Here is a 27,343-nt window from a genome sequence, read left to right as displayed (position 1 = left end):
CCTCATCAGAAGCTCAAATACCATTACGCCAGCCCTTACAGGCTGGCTAGGTGACGCCCATGTCAGGAGGGGCCAGTGCCTCCCTATATAATAGGCTGACATAGCGTCAGATGTCATTCAAAACAAGCCCACCTCTTCCTCGCTTCCATAGCAAGGAGGGCGGTCTGGTGAGACACTCACTCATGCTACTCAGAGAACCGGGGTTATATACATAACCTTAAGTTCTCTTTCATAGCATTCGTTTCGTGTCTCACTATGGGAGAAATACTGACTCCCGGATTGCCAGACATGCCTGTTAAGAAGACAACTGTCCCCAACAGCACTTCACAGGGGAGAGGCCCCCACCCGGGAAGAACCTGCACTGAGGACTGAATGTGCTAGGTTAGGTGCTGTCACATCTAACCTGTAAAACCTAGCAAATGTATGAGGCGAGGTCCAGCATGCAGCTGCACACACCTCCTGAATAGAAACTCCCCCAAAGAGAGCCCATGAGGTTGCCAGACCTCTAGTGGAATGCGCACGTAAGCCAGCAGGGGGCTGAAGGCCCCCGCTACTATAGGCCAAGGCAATTGCTCCCACTATCCAATGGGAGAGGCGCTGTTTAGACACAGGCTTTCCCATATGCGGTTTAGCCCAGGACACGAACAGCTGGTCACTTTGTCTGACACTCTGGGTTCGGTCCATGTAAATGCGCAGGGCACGGACTGGACACAAGGTATGCAGCCGCTGTTGCTCCTCTGAGGAGAAAGGCGGTGGGCAAAAGGCCGGCAGTTCTATAGGGGAACATGCGCCGACAACCTTCGGGACAAAGGCAGGGTTGAGCCGCATACAGACCCTCGTATTATCCGAGGAGAACTGAATGCATGACTGATGCACCGAGAGAGCGTGGATCTCTCCCACACGTTTAGCAGAAGCTAAAGCAATTAAAAGAGCCGTCTTCAAGGACAGAAATTTTAACCCAACCTGTTCCAGGGGTTCAAATGGGCAACAGGAGAGCGCAGCCAATACTGTGGGAAGGTCCCACGATGGAGCCAACGGCCTAGACGTAGGCAATTTACGGCGTGCACCCTTCATGAAACGGCATATTAAGGGATGCTGGCCAACAGTCTTTCCCTCAAAACCAATATGGCAGGCTGAAATTGCTGCCAAATACACCTTGATGGTGGAGAAGGCTTTACCCTTATCAATCAGGGCCTGAAGAAATGACAGAATCACAGCCACCGAGCACTGAAAAGAGATGGCCTGTGATTCTAAGCACCAGCTTTCAAACACACGGCACTTGTGCTCATATAGCGTCCGAGTAGACGATGCTCTAGAACACTGAATAGTGTCGATAACACTATGAGGGAGCCCCACCGTGTTCAGGTTAAACCACTCACGGGCCAAGCCCATAGAGCTAGCCTCTCTGGGTGGGGGTGGAATATCTCCCCCTGTGCCTGAGACAGGAGGTCTCTGCGTAGTGGTAACGGCCAAGGGGGCCGCACAGCTGCTGAAAAATCTCCGCCAGCCAGTGTTTCCCTGGCCAGTGCGGGGCTATCAGGACCATATAGTGACTTCTCTCCCTCACTCCGGCCAGAGTTGGAGAAATGAGGGCCACTGGGGGAAAAGCATAGAGGAGGGTTCTCGGCCACTCGTGAGCTAGAGCATCCACCCAGAGTGGAGCTCTCTGATCGTGCAGCGAGTAAAACAAGGGACACTGAGCATTCTCCCTGGATGCATAAACGTCCACGGTCGCCTGACCGAATCGCAGCCAGATCTGCTTCACCACCTCCGGGTGAAGCTTCCAGTCCCCATACAGCGGGTTGCCCCTGGAGAGAAGATCTGCTCCAAAGTTCAAGATCCCCGGCACGTGAGTTGCTCTCAGTGACAGCAGGTGGACACTGCTCCAGACTATCAGTCTGTGTGCCAGCGTGTGTAACTTGGGGGACCCCAGACCCCCCTGTCTGTTGATGTAGGCCACAACGGTGGAATTGTCCGACCTCACTAAAACATGATGACCTCTCAGCCAAGGGAGAAAGTGTTTTAGCGACAGGTGAACCGCCAGCAGTTCCAGACAGTTTATGTGGGCGGAGCGCATGTGAGGGCCCCATTCCCCATTCACTGTTCTGCCCTCGTGGGTGGCCCCCCAGCCGGAAAGAGAGGCATCTGTGGAAATCACCTTCCTGGCTGAAACTGCCCCCATGGCAACGCCCTGAGACAAGAGACCTGGCCTCTTCCACTCGCGGAGAGCGAGTGAACAGTCTGCAGAGACTCTCACGCGACGGTGGCCGTCTCGGTGAGGGTCCAGTCCCCACGAGCCCACCCAGCGCTGAAAGCCTCTCATGTGCAGGCGTCCCAGTGTTATCGCCACTAGAGAAGAAGCCATCAGACCGAGCAGCCTCTGGCACTGTTTGAGGGTCACTGTGTTGCCTCTGCGAAAAAGTGCAAGGGATGACTGTATGGCCGCAGTTCTCTCCGGGGACAGAAAAGCCCTCACCCGAAGGGAGTCTAGGCTGAGCCCTATGAAAGTAATGCATTGAGTTGGCGTCAATGTGCTCTTTTCCACGTTTATCTGGAAACCCAAACTCTCCAGATGGTGTATGAGAGCATTTGTGTGACAAGTCGCTCCCTGGCGGGTTGGGGCTGCCACCAGCCAATCGTCGATGTACGTGGCCACCCGAATGCCCTTTTTCCTGAGCGGGGCCACTGCTGCCTCGGTGCATTTCACAAACACCCTTGGGCTCAGTGAGAGACCAAAAGGCAGGACTACAAACTCGTATGCCATCCCCTGGAAAGCAAATCTCAGATACTTTCGGTGTGGGGGATATATGGGGATGTGGAAATAAGCATCCCTCATGTCGATTGATGTGAACCAGTCGCCCGCTCGTACAAACCGTAGCAGCGAGGCATGCGTCAACATCCTGAACTTGTATGTCCTCAAATGCCGGTTCAGGGCACGGAGATCCAGAATGGCTCTCATCCCCCCCCCCCCCCCCCCCTTTCTTTGGCACAAGGAAATACCTTGAATAAAATCCGCTGTGCATTTCCTCGGGAGGGACAACTCTTATAGCTCCTTTGTCTCTCAAGGTGGAAATTTCCTCCAGGAGAAAACTGGCAGACTCGCCCGGAGCACGAGAGTAAACAATTTCTTTGAATTGTGGTGGAGCGACACTGAATTGCAGCCTGTAGCCCTTTTTCAATGTCCTCAGCACCCATGCTGACTGAGTGCAGGTGGCCCAGCTCTTCATGTGGAGAGAGAGCGCTCACTGGCCACTCCACCGAATATGGCGTTTTGGCGCCCCCTTGTGGTCGCAGCGCGAAACACACGCCATTTCGGCGTCCCGTCACTTCTGTCACAGGCGAGCGAGGTGACGGGCTCATCTGCATCATCACAGCCGTGGAAACGCGAGTCTCCACGGGCGGCGTTATGGCAGACGGTGCTCTGTTTTTCAGCATGTTTGATTTTCTCATGTGTTTTGCAACACTCGACAGCGCCCTCGGCAAATTGCCTGGATGCGCGTGTCGGGGCTTCTTTAATACAGAATGCATGAGGGAAGTGCTCGTGTGGAACATGTCCCGTTGAACTTGCTCTGGAACGGAGCTGGGAGGCGGCAGGGCGGCCCATGAAGGGGGGAAACTGGGTTCGCTCCCGCCTAGAGGAGAGGCTGTCAGGCCGGCCGCTTCTTCCTCCTCACGATCGCGGCAGCGGGGGGAGGAGGAGGGGCCGCTTGAGGTCTGGCCTGGGGAGACTGCTTCCGAGTCCATGGATTCTTAGTGGCCCCGGCAGCCTGGGGGGCTGCCTGCGTCTTAGGCACTTTGGGAATCCTGAAAGCGGGGACCGGGCGAGACGCTGCCTGCGCGAATGACTGGCGCGGCGCTGCTGGGGTGGCGTGCTGGGCCCTCCTCGGCAGGCAGAGTTTCAGAGCCTCATCATCTGTGAATCCCAGGAAGGCGGCAGGTCCTGATGGAATACATGGAAAGGTTCTCAGAGCATGTGCTGACGAACTGACCGGAGTCTTCACTAAAATCTTCAACCTTTCCTTGTCATCAAACACCGTCCCGCCCTGCCTCAAAACCTCCACCATCATCCCCATCGCCAAGAAGACAGCTGTGGCCAGCCCAAATGACTACAGGCCTGTTGCACTTACGCCTGTAGTGATGAAGTGCTTTGAGAGACTGGTCTGTCAGCACATCAGGGCCGGTCTGCCTCCCACTCTGGACCCCCACCAATTTGCCTACAGGAAAAATCGTTCCACCGAGGACGCTATCACCATAGCGCTCCACACTGCGCTGAGTCACCTGGAGCACCGAGGAAGCTATGTGAGAATGCTCTTTCTGGACTTCAGCTCAGCATTCAATCATATCATCCCGGAGATCCTGGTCCAGAAACTGTCTCACCTGGGACTCTCCACCCCCATCTGCCTCTGGATCAAGGACTTCCTGACAAATAGACCACAGTCTGTCAGACTCGGCCCCCACCGGTCCAGCACCATCACACTCAGCACCGGGTCTCCACAAGGATGTGTTTTGAGTCCCCTCCTGTTTACGCTCTACACATCCGACTGCTCCCCTACCCATCTCTCAAACACCATCATAAAGTTCGCGGATGACACCACAGTGGTTGGACTCATCTCAAGGGGGGAGGAGTCGGACTACAGAGATGAGGTCAACAGACTGACTGAGTGGTGTTCAGTTAACAACCTCCAACTGAACACCACGAAAACTAAAGAACTTATCTTGGACTTCAGGAAGGGCAGAGCAGACCCGGCCCCACTTTACATTCACGGGAGCTGTGTGGAGAGGGTACACTCCATGAGGTTTCTGGGCGTGCAGATATCTGATGACCTCTCCTGGACTGCAAATACTACAGCGGTGGTTAAAAAGGCCCAGCAGCGTCTCCACTTTCTGAGAGTGCTCAGGAGGAACAACCTGGAGGAGAGGCTGCTGGTGACATTTTACAGAGCCACCATAGAGAGCATCCTAACGTACGGCATAACAACATGGTATGCAGGGTGCTCAGCTGCAGACAGGAAAGTACTGCAGAGGGTCATCAACACAGCCCAGAAGATCACTGGCTGCTCTCTGCCCAGCCTGGAGGTCACTGCAAACTCTCGGTACCTCAGCAGAACTGGCAATATCATCAAGGACCACTCTCACCCCAGCAACCAACTGTTTGAACTATTACCGTCAGGCCGACGGTACAGGTCACATAAAACCAGGACAAACAGATTCAGGGATAGCTTCTTTCCCAGAGCTATCACCGTAGTAAATAAGCACAAAAACAATTGAACCTATTCCATACCGTCACTGTCATTATATTATGCTGCTATTCATACTGTCATTATATTAATGCTGCTATCCTGTATATATTGTACATACTATTGTTTGAGTACTTACGATTGTTTTTTTTGTACTTTTTATATTTTACATTTATATTTATTATTGAAACTTGCACCAAGGGAGTGGCACTCCAATTTCGTTGTACTCTGTACAATGACAATAAAGGCTATTCTATTCTCTCTTTTTCTCCTCACATCTCTTCTGCATGGATGTAACAGCCGCACCGAAGAGACCGTGAGGGACGACAGGGGTGTCGAGGAGTTCCTCTTTTTCCTTAGTCGTCAGGTTGGTGAGCCCGAGCCAGCGTGCTCGCTCCTGAAGAACCATGAGGCCCATGGCTCTCCCAGTAGCCTGTATGGCTACCTTGTGGAGGCGGAGGACGTGGTCAGTTATAACGCAGATTTCATCCCACACTGTGGTATCTGTGTTAGCTGTCATGTCCTCTTCTAGCTCAGCTTGGTAAGCCATTAGCATAGAAGAGGCGTTGTGGGCTCTTACTGACAGAGCCGCTGCCTTGTAGCACTTATCTGTAAGGCTAGACAGGAAGCGGTCTGTTTTGGAGGGGAGAGATGGGGCCGATGAGGACAGAGACGTCTTCGGGTGAAGATGGCTCGCCACCAACGGCTCCACTTGTGGCATCCGGCGGAGGCCGATAGACTCCATCCCCTCACAATCCAGCAGGGAGCTCCCCTTGATGGGGTGTTTCTCGCTGTAAGGTTTTGCTTTCCATGTCACCGCTATCTCATCGAGTAGCTCAGGAAAAACAGGCAACACATGCTTCCCCGTCTTTTTCGCCTTCGGCAATTTCTTACCGTCAAAACGAGACTTTACAACCTCTGTTTGTATGGCGGGCCACAGGATGTTGAGCCTAGCGGCTGCGCGCTTGCACATGTCCTGCATGTCGAGATCCAGGGGAGACGGCGGTGTCGGTTTTTCAACCTCGCCGGTAGCCGAGGGCTTTGCAGCCCAGCTGATGCTAGCCAAGGGCTTTGCAGCCCAGCTGATGCTAGCCAAGGAGGTGGAATCGTCCTCCTCGTTAGCATCTCCTCCCCAGGTGACTTCAGCATCGCGGAAAAACACACGATCTCCGTGTGCCTCCAGCGACGGGAAAGCGGTCGCGATGGGCTGAGGGTCTGCCTCTGCCCAGCTCGGCCCTGGCGTTGCGGCCAAATCATCGGGCATCTCAGTTTCTCCTTGCGCCGCAGCAGCCTCACACAGCAAAGGGTCGCCGCCCGACAGGTTAGCCCGGCGAGCTAGCCTGCGGCGGAGTAGTTTGCGTGGGACAGCCGCGCAGTGGATACAGTCGTGTGCAGGTGTCAGGGCAGCCTGAGCGTGAGATAAGCCCAGGCATGCCGCACACACGGGGTGTGTATCCCAGGCAGAAATCTTCTTGCCGCAAGGACAAAGTTTTGCAACTTCGTTGGCCGTCGTAGCCATGGTTAGCTAGAGGGTTGCGCACGTTAGCGAGACTGACACTGAGTGCGGAGAATATTGCTATTCCTCGCTAGCGTGGGGTGAAAAGTGTTGCTACTTTTCTACAGGTATTGCTACCTAATGTGTAAAACCGCTAGCGTCGAAGGGTATTGCTACCTGATGGTGAAGCTAGGGGTACCTTTATTAGCAGAGTGTTGCTACTTCGCTTTCGGAAAGTATTGCTACTTCCCTGGGTGAAAGTATTGCTACTTGGCACCCGCACTAGCCACAGAACAGTATTGCTACTGCTTGTATGCTAGTGGACAACTGAAAGCTGGGAACAAAGCGCCCGGCGACCGAGTTGTTCACTCGAATCTGTGGACAGTTTAGCTTTAGCACCCAATAGCACAGTTGTCTACAGGCTTCTGTGAGAAGCGAGAAGAGGTTTTTGAATGACATCTGACGCTATGTCAGCCTATTATATAGGGAGGCACTGGCCCCTCCTGACATGGGCGTCACCTAGCCAGCCTGTAAGGGCTGGCGTAATGGTATTTGAGCTTCTGATGAGGTCACGCAGGAGGCGTTCCCATAGTGAGACACGAAACGAATGCTATGAAAGAGAACAAAGCTTTGTTTAATTGGGGCCCCTGCCCAAAAAACACTGCATGATTTCAGATAAGTGTTACGAAACTACTTTTTGTGTAAACACTTGCACGTGCGTTTTCTGGTGTTAATCTTTTTGTGACCCTGCAGTGTTTGTCATAAAACAGTTTTACAGCATTACACTAAAAGCGTGTTTATTATATCATAAAATGAACATTTTTTAAGAAAAATCTTTTTTGCTTCCAAGCCAAAGCGTTCACTGAGCTCAAATGACAAATGTGCAGCAAATGCAACTCAGCATCTTTTCCATTTTTATCCTCAAGTCAGATAATAAGACAGTTTGTCTTAATTAGGACACACAGCAGACACCGACTCTTCAGGGAAAAAAGGGAAAACATAGTACTGCAACTGCATTAAAGTGACCTCATGGTTGTACTCACAGTAACGATAATCATGCTGTTCGCAGTGATGATCTTGTTTTGTAGATTATTGAAGCTGGGGTTAGGGTGGTAGTGAAAGGGCTTCAGCTCCTTCTCCCAGTTGTCCAGCTTGATGACTGTTTTCAAGTGCTGGTTTAAGGAGCCGTTTACTGTTGGAGACTGAAACTGGATGACTGTGTCGTTCTTCTCATGGGCAAGCTGAGTTGGATAGAAGGACAGTAAAGCGTTTTACAAATACAAGCATGACAAAAAATGCAGGAAATTACAGCATGGAAAATATGGAGCAGCACTAAAAATAATAATGCAAACACTGGGCGTTACTGGAGTGAATATAATACATGGTAATAGACTGTGGGGGGGAAGAAAAAGCTTGTTTTGGTACAATGGGGAAGGTAAAATGATGTGCGTCTTTTCAGTCATTCTATTAAAATCTCAATCTTCAATCATAGAATGAGGCCTCTGATGAATCATAACTCACACTGAGTCACTCCTCCACTGCCTTTCTATGCTTGTTTGTGATTAACTGGACTGATGGTGATATTTCTGTCACTCTCATTGTTTCGACACTACGTGCATGACAGCTAAACTCCACGGTTCTACAAGTAGGTAAAGTTTTCCAACAGAACAAAGCAAAGGCATCAAAATGTCATTATTAACACATAACAGAAAGACTGAGAACACACATTTTAAGTTTTCAGACATAATAGTACCGGTAATTCCTATGTTTTGGTATCTAGTGTGCAGTGTAACAATGTACAATATCCTGTGATTGGGACTCACCCTCTTTCTAAACATGTCAATAGGTGGTTAGGAAACATCTGGACTGTAATCAGGGTGTCATTGTAAATTCAAGTGCCAAACTTCAGAAAATAAGGCTAATAATTAAGTTAATAAAAGGTGTTAATTTGATATTTGTTATTTTTTCTGAAATATTTTGTCTTTTAAATAGTGATTCACACAGGGCTAAAATTGGTTTAGAAGTAGAATACAATAGAAATACGTGTAAAACTACCAATTTTAGACACACTCACACCTTTCCGCAGGGACCGGGTTCTCTAATGCTTATTGTGAGCAGCTGAAAGAAGAAGCACGTCACAGAAGTCTCTGGCATAATATCAAAACCAGAATTTCTTCAAATTCTCCCCTTCACCTTTTAAAAATCTTGCAAATTGCCCATTTGAAGGCATTTTGAATGTATATTTACACTCACTACTATAACATGCCAAATCTGTCCGTATACTCCTCCTACACAATCAGGATTCAGCATCCACATGTGGCACACAGCTACATGTTATCTGGATTAGATTTGACAACATTATGTTGCCTAGCAGCCACCTACAATCAAACTGCAAATGACCAACTTTTTGCATATATGCAAATATAAAACTTCATAAAAGCATTGTATCATTTTCATTTGACAGCAGTAGCATCTAATTTGCATCCACTTAATTTGACTATTATGGCATCTATTATGACAACATTACATTGCCTGGCAACCACCTGACCTGAACTACAATTACATTTATATAGTAGAGGAAAAGTAAAGAACTCCAGGGGACCCACAAAAATAGTTTACTCTATTTAGAGACTGTATCAAAAATTTAATGTTGAATAAATCACTGCATTAATGTACCTGAAACAATGAGATCTGAAGGTATGTGAATTAGTCCAGTCTTCAAAATAACTTTTGAATGTTATTAACATTATATAGATTTCTATTTGATGGAACAAATATAAATCCATACCAATCTTTCACTACACATTTAACATCGTGGGAAGGTGTCTGGCTGACTGTAGCACACTTTTGTTTTTTAGACAATGGAGGTCCCATAATCATACATACACATAAATGCATTTTGCTGTATATAAACATTAAATCAGTCCCATATTTATCTTCTAGATAAACAAGTTCTACCAACCCCTTTTTAAAGGAACTTTTCTCAGTGTGATTAGGTACATCACTTTGCCAACAGCACAAACAATACTGTACCATAGGTATGTGCTGGAACTTTAACATGATCCATCCATTAAAACGTTATTTTTGTTGCTTCCATAAGGTGTGCAACAGTCACATTTGGTATAAGTAAACATTTCGAAGCAACTATTTAGTAGGATTTTCTGCGGTCCAATCAACTGCGATTTAGAAGTCTATAAAAATCCATCTAGGTTGTAACTACAAACATATGCTGCACAGACTCAAGGACTCACAGGAAGTTTAAAATCCAAAATAAGAACTAGTTGGTCTTTACAGAGAATAAAACCACACACAATAAATAAAGTTCAGGTCAGCAACTTGACCTAGAAATCTACATGTTTTTAAATATATGTCAGCAGCCATAATGGGTCCTCATATTTGGGTCTGGCTCAGAGATGGACTTAAACCAAGAGAAGCTTGTGAGGCTGACCAACCAAGGTCTTTGAGATAACACTTTACATCTACTGCTAGTTTGTGGCAGCCAGAAAATTATTTTTCTGTCCCTTGGTAGCAGGGCCAGGGGACTTCGCTGGGACGGGAGTAAAATCGTGAAGAGTGAAACAGGCACATAATCTTCAGTAACCCTGATTCTGGTTTAAAATCATTTCCTTTAAATTAAATGAACAAAACTGCTACTTCTTAAGACTGCCCAGTACACTGGAGGGCAGACGGTGGCAAGCTGTGTGCAGGTCCTTAAAGTTCCCTGGCACAGTCAGTCCTACCTGATTGAGCTGGACGAGGGCCATAGTTACATTCTGGGTGAGGGTGAAACATTGGTGGTAATATCTGCAATCCTACAGGTTTTAGGGATTTATGGCTCAGGAAGTGACATGAAGTATTATAAAATCTCACTGATCAGTGGCAGCAAGGAGGAGTGGACATGTGTGTTTTGTTTATTGTTGTGTGTTCGTTTAATTGCAATGCTTCACAGAGTTTGAATGAATCAAAACTAGAGTTGGGGTTCATGAGAAGTGGGGGAATTGAAGAGTGGTGGTACTGTGAGAGAGGGAAAACATGGGAGAAAAAGCAACATTTAGGAGAAAGGGTAAGAAGATCTAAGATAATGACTGTCAGAGATGCATCAGTGCATTGACTCAGATGAAGATACGGAAAATGAACAGGAACCTCTGAAGCCGACCAGTTGCCTCCCTGGACCTTCATGATTGCAGTCTGGATTATGTCAAATCCGGAGCCGGTTACCACAATGTTCCTCCCTCCACTAAAACACACAAACAAACATATCTATTCACACCAAAAACACAGGAAAATACATATTAATCAAATGTATTCCCAGCCAAACAAAGACGAGAGCACAAGCTCACAGGACGACAGACAGTTCTTAAAATGCACCTGGGGTAATTTTCACTGGAGATGAAAACAAACTGTCGTCTGTTGTTTTAGTCAGTGTACCTAATCGTGTGTCAGAATTGCAGCAGAAAAAGCAAGGGAACCATCAAATGCATCAATTTTCAGCAATTATCAAGCAGTTTGTTACAACACCAAAAGCAGCAATGGTTCAGCCAGTTTCAGCCAATCACTATTAAATGCACACACGCACACTCAGCAACTCTTGGAGGAAAAAATCCTAGATCCTAGTTTTAAACACAAGAAGTTTAATGACATTATTAAGGTTTCCCAAAGCTTCAGACAGAAATCTGCAGGGCAAAGAACAAGGCAGGTAAGTTTCTAAGTGTTCAGTTTTCTACATACAGAACAATCCTATTTGCCTGTGTCACTAATGTCAACTTAGAAGCTTTTTTCTTTTTATTTTAAAGCACATATTCAAAAGTAAAAGTCAGCCTGTGTCTTATTCTCTTATTTTTGGCCATCAAGACAGTAATCAGAATGGCATTTTCACACTTCTGAGGTTTACAGGTTGGGGAAATTTGGACTCGCAAAATAACAGAGTTAGTCAAGTCAGAGAGGGAGAGTTTCTTATCCAACTATGAATTTTTGATCATACCTACTCAGTAAGACCATATGTATGTACAGAATGCATTTAGTACTTGGTCATATTGGTCTTATTAGGTAGATATTTCAGATACTTCAGAGTGAATATGAAAAGTAGATCCTTGGAACTCCCTTCAGCAAAAAAAAAAAAAAAAAAGGTAAAAATACAACATGTAACAAACAGATAGAGTGAATGTCACAAACACCATGACTGCATACTGCTGTGTTAAACTGACCAGACAAAGCTTGCTTTGGGCTGGTGATCCTGCACAGTGGGGTTTTCAACAAACCGAAAGCTAGCCGGGATGCTTTTTGTGGTTCTCTTTCCATACTTCATTACGACGTCGAGAGGGTCAGAGGGCACTTTATCCACGCGGTATTCTCCTGTCCTGCAGGTGATATTTTCTCCAAAGTGCTCCCTGCCAAGACAAGGACATAGCTCAGTACTCGCTGTCTGAAGGAGTGGGGGTGGCACAAGGTCACCGTGCAGTGGAAGCCAACATGGCAGCAGGCTGACAGCTTGTTAAAATCTGTCTTTGCTGCTTCTCTTGCTCGTTATTTTTCTGTTACCTCTGCCTAAAATGTCACCGCGAATCGGTTTTGACAGAGCACTGGTGGTCACAACAGTACAGGAAAATTGTAAGAGAAAAAACTCCCTCCTCATTGTGACACTAAAGTTTAGGTCAATTCAATTTTTTGCTTCAAGAATATACACATATATTAAAAAAAATCAATTTATGGACTTCAAAATGTGCGCAAAGCAGAATTTGCATAGAATTAAATGTCTGAATAACAAGTAGCTCTATTAACTAAAGAGGCTGAATTGAAAAAGTTTGGTCTGAATGAGAATTATTGAAAAAAAGAAATCCTTACACACTGCAGTTCACCCCTCCGATGGTAACCTGGACATCTTCCTTACTGCCAGCATTCAGAAATAGTCCAGAGATTGTAATGAGGGTTCCCCCTGCTTTAGGACCTCTATTTGGCATCACCTCCTCAGGCATCGGGTCCTAATGAAGGGGAGAGGGTGTCACCAAATACCACCTTAATACACACTCATATTTCAAGTACACACTAACTACTGGCAGATGCTGGCACACACTAGAATAACACACACAGATACAGCTCCATGTCAGAAACATTGCTTCTCAGCCTGATCTAACCCGACCCACTCTTTCAGAAACATTCAGACACACAAACTCCCACAAGCACCACATCTGCCTCAATTTGCTGAGCAAACAGTTAGGAGGAGCACTCCCCTGTGGGGAAGCTTTAGCAGAGCCAGAGATATGAAAAGCCAGTTAAATAGCTACGCTGTAGCCTCTTAGAGTATTAAAGTGACAAAGGGAACTGCTGCACAGCATCTGGTTAAAGAGGAATGCCTGCACATTTTGACTTACTGTACAGTAAATTACCACAGCAATGTGCATCTAGGTGCCTAATTTACTGTTACATTTAGCATGTTTGGTCAGTCTTCTTAACTGTCATGCCCTTGGTATGTTTTGATAAGAGTTTCTCTGGAGCTAATAAATGGAAAACATAAAACAGTCCATAAAACAACAAAATCAGCTGAAAGCTTTTGGATGAGTTTAATTTCTCAATAAAAAGTTGTACAACTCAACAGAGGACGTGCAGCTGAGGACAGTGTATACGTGTGTGTTTGTGAGTGTGTTTGTGTGTATATGCATTTACCCTGTAGGTGAAGGAAACAGAGGAGGTTCCTCTCTTCCCTCCATTCACCTCGATCTCAACCTGTCCCCAGTCAGCTTTATCAGCAGGTCCAATCTCACACACAACTCTGATCAGAACAACAGAAAAAATAAATTAATAAATAAACAAAAATAAATGCTGGGACTTGACCTGGAAACTCAAAACTGGGTAAAGAATTATTTACTATTTACATATTAAGGCAAGTTTCAACTGTTTTATGATGGTAATGTCCACTATACTGCTAACAAGTCATATTTTTAAAATGACTTTTTTTGTAGTGAGAAACAGAATTTTACGCTTTCGGTTCGGTACGCATATGTATCGAACAATACAAAATTTGTAATTTATTTTATCAACTTTCCTTCTGACGATGCTGTCTGTGTTGAGCGCTCAGTGAATCTGCATTCGACTACTCCGCCTAGGCTGCACTGTTGAGCGCAGATCCACTGACACAGACAGCATCGTCAGAAGGAAGAGCGCAGGGCAAGCTAGCGAGACAGAAGTTAAGCTCTCCTTGCAACATGGCAAACTGAACCTCCCCCACCCTCATTCAGATCTGGCGTTTGGAATTATTTTGGTTTTCATGTGATCAAAGGAGCTTGCAAAGAAAAGCGTCTGGACTTCTTTAAGTTGCTTGAAGACGTTTCACCTCTCATCCGAGAAGCTTCTTCAGTTCTAAGGTCAAATGGTGGAGAGTCCCAGATATAAACCTAGTGGGAGGGACCCCCCACAGAGGGACAAAAGGACCCCCTGATGATCCTCTAATCGCCTGAGCCAAGGTGGGAAACTGGGCGTGGGTCCCAATCAGCCAGAGTTTCGGGTGTGTTCATTGTGAAACCTGGCCCCACCTTATCATGCGAATTCCTGAGGTCAGATGGCCCAGGATGTGAGTGGGCGTTAAGGCGTCTGGGAAGGGATCTCAAAACTGGATTATAGATGGCAGAGAGTTGGTGTCGTAAACCCCCGCCTCTGTTCAAAGATGGTCGCTCACAGTGGACATAGATGGCTTCTTTTCACTCCTCTTTCAAACCATCTGTCCTCTCTGTCCAAAATGTGAACATTGGCATCCTCGAAAGAGCGTCCTTTATCCTTAAGATGCAGATGGACTGCTGAGTCTTGTCCTGTGGAGGTGGCTCTTCTGTGTTGTGCCATGCGCTTGTGAAGTGGCTGTTTGGTCTCTCCAATGTAGAGGTCTGAGCATTCCTCGCTGCACTGTACAGCATACACCACATTGTTAAGTTTGTGTTTTGGCGTTTTGTCTTTCGGGTGAACCAGTTTCTGTCTGAGCATGTTGCTGGGTCTGAAATACACTGGGATGTCATGCTTGGAGAAAACTCTCCTGAGTTTCTCTGATACGCCGGCTACATAGGGGATGACAATGTTGTTGCGTCTGTCCCCCCTCGCTGGTGTCTGATCTTCTTTTCTGTGCCTCTTTGCTGACTTTAAGAACGCCCATTTAGGATAGCCGCACGTTTTGAGTGCTTCCTTTACATGTGTGTGTTCCTTCTTTTTCCCTTCAGGCTTAGAGGGAACATGTTCTGCCCGGTGGTGTAGGGTCCTGATTACTCCAAGTTTGTGTTCCAAAGGGTGATGGGAGTCAAAGAGGAGGTACTGGTCCGTGTGTGTGGGCTTCCGGTAAACTTCGATGTTGAGTTTGCCGTTCTCTTCAATGTGCACAGCGCAGTCCAGGAAAGGCAGACAGTTGTCCTTTGTGTCTTCCCTGGTGAACTTGATGTTCTTATCCACAGCGTTAATGTGCGCAGTGAAGGATTCCACTTCTTGTGTCTTGGAATCTTGTCTTGGAAAGAAGTCCAGACGCTTTTCTTTGCAAGCTCTTTTGACTACGATGACCTGGATGACTGAGAACCTTCACAGACGTTTTCATGTGATGTATGACCCTGAAGGTAAGCGCGTCATGGACTAAAGTAAAACAGTATGTTGGATGTGCCACGCAATGCTCAATTACATGGGTGGGAACTAGTGTGTTAGCTCAGTTAGCTCGTTAACATGTTGGCCGTCTAGCCCCATGCAGGGGTAGCTCGTTAACGGAGATTTGCCGTGTTGTGGCGTTAACGTCATTTCAACGAGATTAACGCTGACAGCACTAGTGGGAACACAACGAATATGACTGCACATTTACGCCGACATCATCCTAGTGCAAAGACAAGTGGAAGCAGACAAAAACAACAAGCATGCATGCTACAAACTTTACCCGAGTCATTTAGACAGCCGTTAGCACATGATTCTCCTTATGGGGACCTGATATGTTTAATATTGTGGCGAGCTCAGACAAGGTGGAGACGGAGGTATCGTTTGGTCTTGCTTCCCGTGAGCTAGCCAGGGAGCACAGCCGTTTATTGACATCTGCAGAAGAACACTGCGCTAGCTAACTGCTCAGCGTGGCAACCGCACAGCAACAACAACACACAGAGCGCCCTCTGACCCCGGAAGGACACACCGTCGCAGCGTCACCCGTCACTATGGCAACATAAACAAAACATTACTGTACAAACAGAACCCCGAACAGCGCTGACCCGCTACATAGCCCCCACCTAAGGGGTCAGTCGTCCCCGACGACCCCATTACCCCACACAAAGTCCTGCAAATGTCCAGGTGCCTTCTTTTGGCGCACCGGCCGGTCACGACCGGGGGCCCGTTCTTCGTACGTCGCTTACTACATCCAAGACCAAATCATCGCGCTAACCGTGAGCTCGCTAATCCGGTTCTCCGAACACACCTGCTGTTGACGATTAGTACAGCTGGATGAAGTAATGTGAGATCACTGGGTGTCGTAAAAGGGGCTACGCATCGATAGTAGAAACATTGATCGGCAACCCTCTGATTGGTCGGCGAAAATGTCGAAGGAGCGCGCTCGGTATTTTTCGGCAGCAGAGCAAGAACTCTTGAGTGAGGGATTTCAGGAGTTTCAGAGTTTAATTAAAACGCAAGGGAACACTGCAAAGGCTGCAAAAGCAAGGAGAGAGGGCTGGCAGAAAGTTGCTGACAAATTAAACTCGTAAGTAATTCAATAATAACAATAATAATGGAGTGGATTTATATAGCGCTTTTCAAGGCACCCAAAGCGCATGACAATGCCACTATTCAGTCACTCTCACATTCACACACTGGTGGAGGCAGCTACGGTTGTAGCCACAGCTGCCCTGGGGCAGACTGACAGAAGCCAGGCTGCCATATCGCGCCATCGGCCCCTCTGGCCAACACCAGTAGGCGGTAGGGTAGATTTATCATATCACACTATATTATCCAATATTATATTACATTATATTATATCATGTTATATTATATCCCCTTTCACATTAGAGCCACAACAGGACCCACTAGAACATGGGAACAAGTAAAAGTGAAATATGAGAATATGCTACAGAATGGTAATATTTATCACTTATATTGCTTTTAGTCTCTTGCAAAGAAACCCTGAAATAATCTGTTTGTTTGTTCATAACAGCAACCAAGAAAAGGGCAGAGCAAAAAAAGACAGGTGGTGGTCCTGCACCCCCTCGTCAACAAGTTGGTTAAGTAAATAATATCCTCACGGGAAAATCGATATCTCTCTATGAGCACACTGTCGCGCTGAGCTAAAGGATCCTGTCTGTCCCGCAATATACGCTGGATTCTGAGGACTCTCCTTATCAATCTTGCACCTTCCGCAATGGGTTGCTCGCGTAAACGGACAGGACATGGCTGCGACAGGCTTCCCAAATCCACCTTCGCTTTTATAGCCGTGGTCTCTCATCTTGCTTACACGAAGTAATTTACTATTACTACTCTGAAATATGACTTACATCTGTAATAATCACATACATGTAATAGAATGTTAATAGTACATTTCCCTTTTTTAGGAAATGACCTGTATGTATCTGTGTGAAATCAATAAAAGGATCAAGTGCTGCATTATCTTTGGTTACATTGATGTTATTTATTTATGGTGAAACAGTGGTGGAATATCGCTGTTGCTTTCGTATAAATGAAGCGGACATACCTGCGTGGCCGCGATCTAATCCTGTTTACATAAAGTAAACCTGCTCCCGAGCAGGTTTACGCTTACGGCTCTGTTGCTATGACAGCAAGTCCCGGATGAGCTTCGGGGAACCGAACGATCCAAGATCACGCGAAATCGTCAACAATCAAATCCAGCTAACTTACTTAGCGAGGTACGAAGAACGGGCCCCGGCGGGGGAAAAGTCACTCGGGTCAGAACATGGGGTGCCACCATCATCCCACTTCTGACACCAATGTGGCGAGCTCAGACAACGAGGAGACGGAAGTGTCGTTTGGTCTTGCTTCCCGTGAGCTAGCCAGGGAGCACAGCCGTTTATTGACATCTGCAGAAGAACACTGCCGCTAAGTAACTGCTCAGCGCGGCAACCGCACAGCAACAACAACAACAACAACACACAGGGCGCCCTCTGACCCCGGAAGGACACACCGTCGCAGCGAGAGGGCGTCACCCGTCACTATGGCAGCATAAACAAAACATAACTGTACAAACAGAACCCCGAACAGCCCTGACCCGCTACAATATGCTGCTGAGAATATAGCCCAGAAGAAGCGTATAGTATAGCTTTTATTTTGGAAAGAGCCATTTCTCTGTAATAAACTCTCTTTTCCAAAGATGAGTGTTTCCTCAATCAAATACAGGTGTTACCGCGCCAGATCCGCGGCCCCGAACCGTAGTAAGGAAACCTCTGGCAGTTACTTGAAGGTTCTGTAACTGACTCGTAGCCGGCAACAGCTTACTATACAGGTCAACTCCGCTAGCAAAAAGATCGAAGGAGGCGTAGGAAACTGCTTCACCGAACTTTATTTCTTCTCTAAGGCACGAACACCGCGTACAATGGGCTGAAACAGTTTACTCACAGCGAGCATCGCCGACACAACTCTGGCTGTCGAGGGAGTTATTATATTCCTTTTATTTATTTCCCCCTTCTCCGCTCTCTCTCTTCACACACACACCAGGCAGTCCCGCTACACACATCCCGAATACATTTCCCATCAGGCTTCATCCTTAAAGGGCCATGCCTGTAACACAGGTCTTGCAAAATCGCTAGCCCGACGTCCCGGGGCCAGCGATTTTTCCAGTCGGGCTACCAAAATCTATCTCTGCCCTGCCCGTCGGGCTATTGTAGGAAGGAAAAATATATGTCAATGCTTTTGCATTCTTTCGGAAATGTAGCTGGGTAATTATGTCACTGGCATCGGTGAGCCACTGTCAATATGTGACATATTAAAATCGCGTTTGAATTTGCGCTTGTTTTTTGCTTTCACTTTGCAAATGTCCAGGTGCCTTCTTTTGGCGCACCGGCAGGTCACCACCGGCGGGGGAAAAGTCACTCGGGTCAGAACATGGGGTGCCACCATCATCCCACTTCTGACACCAATGTGGCGAGCTCAGACAACGAGGAGACGGAGGTGTCCTTTGGTCTTGCTAGCCAGGGAGCACAGCCGTTTATTGACATCTGCAGAAGAACACTGCCGCTAGCTAACTGCTCAGCGCAGCAACCGCACAGCAACAACAACAACACCAACACACAGGGCGCCCTCTGACCCCGGAAGGACACAACGTCGCAGCGAGAGGGCGTCACCCGTCACTATGGCAACATAAACAAAACATAACTGTACAAACAGAACCCCGAACAGCCCTGACCCGCTACAATATGCTGCTGAGAATATAGCCCAGAAGAAGCGTATAGTATAGCTTTTATTTTGGAAAGAGCCATTTCTCTGTAATAAACTCTCTTTTCCAAAGATGAGTGATTCCTCAATCAGATACAGGGCTTGCAAAATCGCTAGCCCGAGGTCCCGGGGCTAGCGATTTTTCCAGTCGGGCTACCAAAATCTATCTCTGCCCTGCCCGTCGGGCTATTATAGGAAGGAAAAATATATGTCAATGCTTTTGCATTCTTTCGGAAATGTAGCTGGGTAATTGTGTCATTGGCATCGGTGAGCCACTGTCAATATGTGACATATTGAAATCGCGTTTGAATTTGCGCTTGTTTTTTTGCTTTCACTTTGCAATTGCACAACTGTGTATAGAGAGCGACAGCAATGATTGATGAGTGATGATAATTTGTGCACCAATTCCTCTGACATCATCTTATCAATCGTTAGCTTACTATGCAAACATGACAAGTGAAATCTCCCGCAGCTTAAACATGTGAGAGGTTGATCGCGCAGAGAATCGCTGACCGTTATGTGTGTAAAAGCAGCAGGATATATATTTTAGTTCTGCTGAGCCAAATAAGACAGGTCAGGGTGAAGAAGTGACAGCCAAAGAAAAGCTTACCACAAAACGGAAAAGTTCTGACAAATCAGACTATAAGGCAAAAAGAAAGTGCAGCTTTATGGTTTCATGGACAAAAGAATTTCTGTGGCTGCAATATGACGAGCTATATAACCGGGGCTGCACATAAGTGGTCCGCAGGTGCGCATTCGCTGTCAAAAAAACAAAAACAAAAACAAAAAAAAAACGCGCACAAGATATGAAGTTGCAACGCGTGCTTGCATACATAAGATTTTCTGGAGGAGGACAGACATTTGTTTAAAACTCTTAAAGATGTCGAAGAAGCTCCTTTAAGCAATTACTTTAGTGTTCCTCTACCTCCAAAGAAATGTCAGAAGGAGTCCGAACCACAAAAGAAGCGCGTATTCTCGGAAAAGTGGTTGCAGGAGGTGAGCTGGTTTCAAACAAATGATGAACGCACAGAGATGTGGTGCGGAATGTGCCGTGAAAATCCCACTCTAGCGGACAAAAACAGTGCTTTTTATATGGACGCAAACGCGCGTTGCAACTTCTTATCTGGTGCGCGTCTTTTATTTTGACAGCGAATGCGCACATGCGGACCACTTATGTGCACCCGTGTAAATAACATAATGTTCTGCCGGGTGTGTTGTTGGTTTTCTCTCGATTTCTGAGTCGACAAGCGCCTTTGTTACTGGGACCAGTCATTTTAAGAAAGGCCCCCATTAGAAATGCAAGAAATGCATTATTGCTCAGTCTGCAATATCTTTCCCAGAACAAACACCAATTGCAAATAACATACTAAAAATAAACCTGAAAAATCTGTTTAGAACAGCGTACTATGTTGCAAAGAGTGAACTACCACTGGCAAAATTTAGCAGTCTTTGCAAACTTCAAAAAGCAAATGGCCTCGATCTTGGTTCCACATGCCTCTTACCCGTGACTTCAGTGGAAATTTCAAATTCAGGATCTGACACAGACTGATTCATGTCCTACACAGTTCTTACAAGTTCATAGAAATTTCTGTTCAATTAGAACCAAGTATTTGAGTTGATGATTGTAATTTTTATACAATGTTGTAATTTGTTTTTCAACAATTTTTTGATTAATGTTTTGTTTCCTTTACAATATTATACTTTAATGTATAATATTGTAAAGGAAACAAAACAGGAAACAAAACATCAATCAAAAAATTGCTCTCTTTTTTATTCGGGCCACTTACATTTATTTTGGGCTACCAAAAACTGAAGAGTCCCTGCCCGAAGGGCTACCAGGGATTTTGAAATTTTGAGAGCCCTGAGATATATTTATTTTTTAAATTACTTTTGTTTCAGCGACATTAAATTTAAAAACTGTACTTTTGAGTTAAAATATATATTTATAATTTTAATAAATGACAAATTAAAAAGGCATGAACATTTTTTTGTATCGAAAAAATATCGAACCGTGACACCAAAGTATCGAACCGAACCGAACCGTGAATTTTGTGTATCGTTGCACCCCTAATAAATTCATTTGTTTTCTTGTAACTCGTACTTGTTATTTCAAAGTTTGTGTTAAGCGCAGGAGCTTCATTGATGATTCTGTTATTTTCAAGTTTTCTTCTTTTTTAAATTTTTCTAATTCTTCTGATAATAATGTTGAGCTCCTTGCTGCCACCATTAATGAACACTACCTTGCCATTCTCAGTCAGGTCACTCCTTACAAAACTGGTAATAACTCTGAACTTGTGGCCTTGGACATTCCTTTTAAAAAGCAGAGTAGCTGTGGAAGTCCATGGGTTGGGTGGTCCATGGTAAATATTTCAGAGAATTTCTTCACTTTTATAATAAGGCAATAAAAAAGCTAGATCCTCTTATTTTAATAATAAACTGTAATAGAATAATCCAAGGGTATTATTTGAAACCGTCAACAGCACCTTTGCATGTTCTGTTACTTTCTGATTGTGATTGTTTTTTCAGTCATTTTGTAAATAAGATGATGGTCCTGAACTTCAAAAGCTCCTCGGGTTCCTCCGCCTGTAACAATGGTGCTCGGTGTCCTGAATCATTTACTTCTTGACTAGATGACTTGACTGCAGTAAAAGGCAAGATGAAACCTCATCATGCTCATGGTGACCATACAGTTAGTTCCTCCTTCTGTCCTGTCTGGGACTCTCACAAGCATTGGTCCATCATTGCTTCATTAATAGCTCATTGAGGTAATCCTACTTTAAACATGCTGTTGTAACTTCTTTACAGAATAAGTCCAATTTTGATGCCAGCTCTATTGGTAATTTTGAATGATTAAAATGATTTTAGAAAGCCAGTTCAAATCTTTACTATGCAAATGACAGATTTTTGACCCTTTTCAGTCTGGCTTTCAAAAGCAGCACACCACTGGACCCCTATCTTTATCCATAAAGGTCTTTTCAGTGGATTCTGCTGCAGGGATTTGTTCTGTAATCATTTTACTTCATCTGAGAGCAACCTTTGATACCATTGACCATAACATTTTACTTAATAGGTTCTAGGTTTTGGGTTATATTTCTGGTGCTGTGTTGGTTTTCCTCCTTCTTATCAGACAGGATTTTCTCTATTAGGATGAGCAGGTTCATGTGTGGGGTTCCACAGGGTTCAGTCCAGGTCCACAGGGTTCATATTATATTATTTCCTTTCTTTGGCATCGTCCAATCTTTTACTGACATTTCTTATCATGTCTATGCAGATGACAGTCAGCTGTATGTGCCTTTTAGGTCTCATCATTTAGACAGGGTGTCCACCCTACACAACTATTGAACCTGGATTTGCCATTTAAGAGAACAAACTGGAAACACTGAAGAAGTCTGATTTTGTAATCTTTAGACCATCACTGACATAGTTAACAACTAAAACTCTTGTTTTAGTTTAGTAGATAAGGCAACAGTTAAAAAACTGCAGTCAGTTGTTTTTGTTTGTTCACATTCAGGTTCAACTGTTTAATTATTTGTTTGACTAAGCAGCTATGAGTGTAGCGTGATTTCTTCAGACAGTTTCTCTGCTTCTGTCCCTGTAGGGATTTTCTTTTATGAATGTCAATGTCTGGAGTTTAACAGAAACCATGTGATAAACAGTTCTGAGGGAAAATGCAGAGCTGATGAAATGGTCATCATTCATAGCACGCCTCCAACAGGAAGGTCATGACCAAACAACCAGCAGCTCCAACTAAGATGTGAAAGAGTGAAATAACACAATGCAAACTCTGCCCAGATTTTAGGCAAATGAGGAACAACCTGCTGCACAAACACGCAGGACAACTAACAGCAGGAGCACAGAGGCATTTAGCACCAAGAGTGGATGATTTAAGGGAGAAACACTTCCATCTGGTCTCATAAATCCTATTTTATGTCTCATCATGCAGATGGTGGGGCAAGATTTTGTCATAAATGTGGCTCCATCCTGCCAGGTGTCAACAGTTCTGGCCAGCGGCTGTGGGGCAATGATGTGGCCGTTTTCTCTTTTATAGACCATTTGTATGAAGTGAGCACTTTTTAAACACAGCTGTTATTGAAGTACAGTTTGCTTGACTTGACCTAAAGTTCATTCAATGTTTTTCACAGCGCTCAGTCCATTTAACACCTGAGGTAGAAGGATGAGGTAGTGCCTGAAGCATGAATAGACCACCAGAAGAAGTTGTGTGTGACACTATCAAATCACTGACATATACAGTACTTACAGGGAGTGCAGAATTATTAGGCAAATGAGTATTTTGTCCACATCATCCTCTTCATGCATGTTGTCTTACTCCAAGCTGTATAGGCTCGAAAGCCTACTACCAATTAAGCATATTAGGTGATGTGCATCTCTGTAATGAGAAGGGGTGTGGTCTAATGACATCAACACCCTATATCAGGTGTGCATAATTATTAGGCAACGTCCTTTCCTTTGGCAAAATGGGTCAAAAGAAGGACTTGACGGGCTCAGAAAAGTCAAAAATAGTGAGATATCTTGCAGAGGGATGCAGCAGTCACAAAATTGCAAAGCTTCTGAAGCGTGATCATCGAACAATCAAGCGTTTCATTCAAAATAGTCAACAGGGTCGCAAGAAGCGTGTGGAAAAACCAAGGCGCAAAATAACTGCCCATGAACTGAGAAAAGTCAAGCGTGCAGCTGCCAAGATGCCACTTGCCACCAGTTTGGCCATATTTCAGAGCTGCAACATCACTGGAGTGCCCAAAAGCACAAGGTGTGCAATACTCAGAGACATGGCCAAGGTAAGAAAGGCTGAAAGACGACCACCACTGAACAAGACACACAAGCTGAAACGTCAAGACTGGGCCAAGAAATATCTCAAGACTGATTTTTCTAAGGTTTTATGGACTGATGAAATGAGAGTGAGTCTTGATGGGCCAGATGGATGGGCCCGTGGCTGGATTGGTAAAGGGCAGAGAGCTCCAGTCCGACTCAGACGCCAGCAAGGTGGAGGTGGAGTACTGGTTTGGGCTGGTATCATCAAAGATGAGCTTGTGGGGCCTTTTCGGGTTGAGGATGGAGTCAAGCTCAACTCCCAGTCCTACTGCCAGTTTCTGGAAGACACCTTCTTCAAGCAGTGGTACAGGAAGAAGTCTGCATCCTTCAAGAAAAACATAATTTTCATGCAGGACAATGCTCCATCACACGCGTCCAAGTACTCCACAGCGTGGCTGGCAAGAAAGGGTATAAAAGAAGAAAAACTAATGACATGGCCTCCTTGTTCACCTGATCTGAACCCCATTGAGAACCTGTGGTCCATCATCAAATGTGAGATTTACAAGGAGGGAAAACAGTACATCTCTCTGAACAGTGTCTGGGAGGCTGTGGTTGCTGCTGCACGTAATGTTGATGGTGAACAGATCAAAACACTGACAGAATCCATGGATGGCAGGCTTTTGAGTGTCCTTGCAAAGAAAGGTGGCTATATTGGTCGCTGATTTGTTTTTGTTTTTGAATGTCAGAAATGTATATTTGTGAATGTGGAGATGTTATATTGGTTTCACTGGTAAAAATAAATAATTGACATGGGTATATATTTGTTTTTTGTTAAGTTGCCTAATAATTATGCACAGTAATAGTCACCTGCACACACAGATATCCCCCTAAAATAGCTAAAACTAAAAACAAACTAAAAACTACTTCCAAAAACATTCAGCTTTGATATTAATGAGTTTTTTAGGTTCATTGAGAACATGGTTGTTGTTCAATAATAACATTATTCCTCAAAAATACAACTTGCCTAATAATTCTGCACTGCCTGTACAGTGCTTTGATGAACACATGTATCTCAAAGGATGTGTGCAACATTAGGGCAAAAAAAGAGAAGACCCTCTCAATCAGCAGCCATGTGCAAGTGCTTGAGTGCCATTCAGTGGTGTAGTAGCAGCAGAAAGCAAATAAGTTCAGTACATTTATTTAAGTGCAGAACTTAAGTAAAATTTCCATGTACTTGTATTTTACTAAAGTGTTTCAATATTCTGCTGTTATACCTCACTATATTTTACATGCAAATATTATAGCTTTAATTTCACTTTAATCTGCGCCTTATGTTCCTATCCAGAAAATAACTTAAATATATTCAAATGATATGCTTAAAAACCAAAACATCATTAAAAGGCTGATTGGCCCACTCTTTATTTAGACTGACCCTGGCTTGAACGGTTATAAAAAGTTTACTGAACAATCAATCTGTAACGTGACTTTTTTACATTGTTGTCTTGCACATTTGTGAAAAGAAAAGGAAAAAAAGTGAATACTTCTACTACTGACATTTCCCTCTGGAAACTGTGACTGTCTCTAAATCAAACTGTGTCTGGAGACTCAGATCAATACAGTTGTAGAATGAGCTAATTAAAACCTGTAGTCAGGTTATCCTGAGCAAAAGGAAAGTATTCCTAACACAGTTAAGTATACAACATTTAAAAAGAGACTTGATAAAACCTGTCCATATGCCATTTGAATGGCCTCCAGGTGGGTTACATTTCCTGTGCATAGTGCACAACTGCATGTGGGCAACTTTACCTTTTGGAGACGGAGTATTTTTCTGGCTCATGAATGCAGGGCTTCCCAGCCACCCTGATGCTTTTAATGTCTCCCTGATCGATGCCGAGGTTGGAACCGCTGATGGTGATGGAGATGCCTCCCAGCACGGGGCCGAAAAGAGGGCTGATCTGGATGTGGAGATGCAATAGGAGGGTGTTTATAGGAAGAAGGGATTGGAAATGGATTTAACCAGATTATTTGTGCAATAAGAACATACAAGAGATTTACACAGTCTGTTTAACCACTATTGAGCTGACTTAAGTATTTAACATTCAAGGCCAAGTGGAGAATTACATCAATACTGTATGAGTCACATCTGTATGCATGTCTGCATGTATTTGAACATGACCCATATTGTATTTGTAGGTCAGAAAATTTGACTAAAATATAAAAGCAGATGTTCTGGTAAATACAAAACAAAAACAAACATTTTTGTGACGAGATAAATTGAACATTTTATAGTAAAATATGAAATTTGAATATTTTTCCTGTAATTTTTTAATTTAAAAAATGTGAATTCAACTTCAAATAAAATACACTAATGCGAGACACACACAGTGTGCAGCATTCCTGCAAGGCTGTACTTAAAGAGATAATGGTGCTTCACACTGCACTGTAACATTAACATGCTCACAATGACAAAGCTAGCATGCTAATGTATAACAGGTATGATGTTTACTGCACTGTGTCCCTTATCATATGTTTAACCTGAACATGGGCACAAGTGTCTATGAATAATAAAACCATAAAGGTCAACACTGCAGACTCTCAACGTCTTCAGAAAATCTCACTGGAATCCTTTGTATAGTTGTTAAGTTGAATCTCAACAACATACAAAGTCATGGTGATTTATCTGCAGTATCTCTGTCTGTCAGGCTGCAGCCGGTTAGGTGATAGCCTCTGTCAGAATGATATAAACACAATTACTGATGGATTTTTATCAATGACAAAGAGGCACGAACAATTAGGTGAACAAACAAAGAATTGATCCGATCGACATGTGCTAAGGAACAGCGCCGCACACTCTCAAGGAGAAACACACTCCCAACTCCTCTGTGGAAGAAAAATACACGGCCAGTGAAGACCTCAGTCCAATCACCACAGTCAATGTGTTTTTACATCCAATCACAAGATTTTAAAGAAGGTACAGTTTCCATTTCAAAGGTAAACATGAAGTCATGACAGCACTGTGACGACTCACATTGGTGATCTCAGGGTCAGGACACTCTGTGTTGCTGGGGAGAGGATCGCAGAGCTTCTCATACACACACGCCAGCTTCTTGCTGCACCACACACACTTGTACTTTGGGTCGGCGTTCTTACAAAGACTACAGTCGTTCCTCTCAACGGCACAGTTGTACAGTGTGACTGTAGAGATAATAGTGAGGAAACAAAAACAATATTATGTTATTGTACATTCAAAGAGCATATTCTTGCATCCTCAATGAAAAATTGATGGACAATCTAATTTCAAGTGACTCCTGCAGTAACATACATTTATCTGAATCCTTCATGTACAAAGCTGTTAGATTGTGCAGTAATGTTTTGTAATTTTCAAGTGCAGATTAAAGGTAGCTTCCTTAAATCCAGCTGAAGCCCCACAGTGGGACTTGCCGTGTACACACAGGGCATTAAAATGAAA

General features: G+C 44.8%; 1 protein-coding gene across 3 annotated transcripts in view; it reads right to left on the bottom strand.

Annotated features, from left to right (window-relative positions):
- plxnb2b (plexin b2b) overlaps positions 1 to 27,343 on the bottom strand; it is a 145,737-nt gene that overhangs the window by 23,592 nt on the left and 94,802 nt on the right. For all 3 annotated transcript variants that reach the window (XM_026175356.2, XM_026175357.2, XM_026175358.2), the window contains 7 exons: positions 26,903 to 27,069; positions 25,681 to 25,829; positions 13,393 to 13,498; positions 12,574 to 12,710; positions 11,937 to 12,119; positions 10,876 to 10,969; positions 7,776 to 7,973 (listed from right to left, as the gene is read on the bottom strand). In XM_026175356.2, the coding sequence (XP_026031141.2) occupies positions 7,776 to 7,973; positions 10,876 to 10,969; positions 11,937 to 12,119; positions 12,574 to 12,710; positions 13,393 to 13,498; positions 25,681 to 25,829; positions 26,903 to 27,069 (1,034 nt within the window). The remainder of the gene's footprint in view (positions 1 to 7,775; positions 7,974 to 10,875; positions 10,970 to 11,936; positions 12,120 to 12,573; positions 12,711 to 13,392; positions 13,499 to 25,680; positions 25,830 to 26,902; positions 27,070 to 27,343) is intronic.

The sequence above is a fragment of the Astatotilapia calliptera genome, chromosome 7 (genome assembly GCF_964374335.1).
Source record: "Astatotilapia calliptera chromosome 7, fAstCal68.1, whole genome shotgun sequence".
In the NCBI taxonomy this organism is placed as follows: Eukaryota; Metazoa; Chordata; class Actinopteri; order Cichliformes; family Cichlidae; genus Astatotilapia; species Astatotilapia calliptera.
The sequence above is the reverse complement of the archived record's forward strand: the minus strand, read 5'-3'. Positions and strand labels throughout refer to the sequence as shown.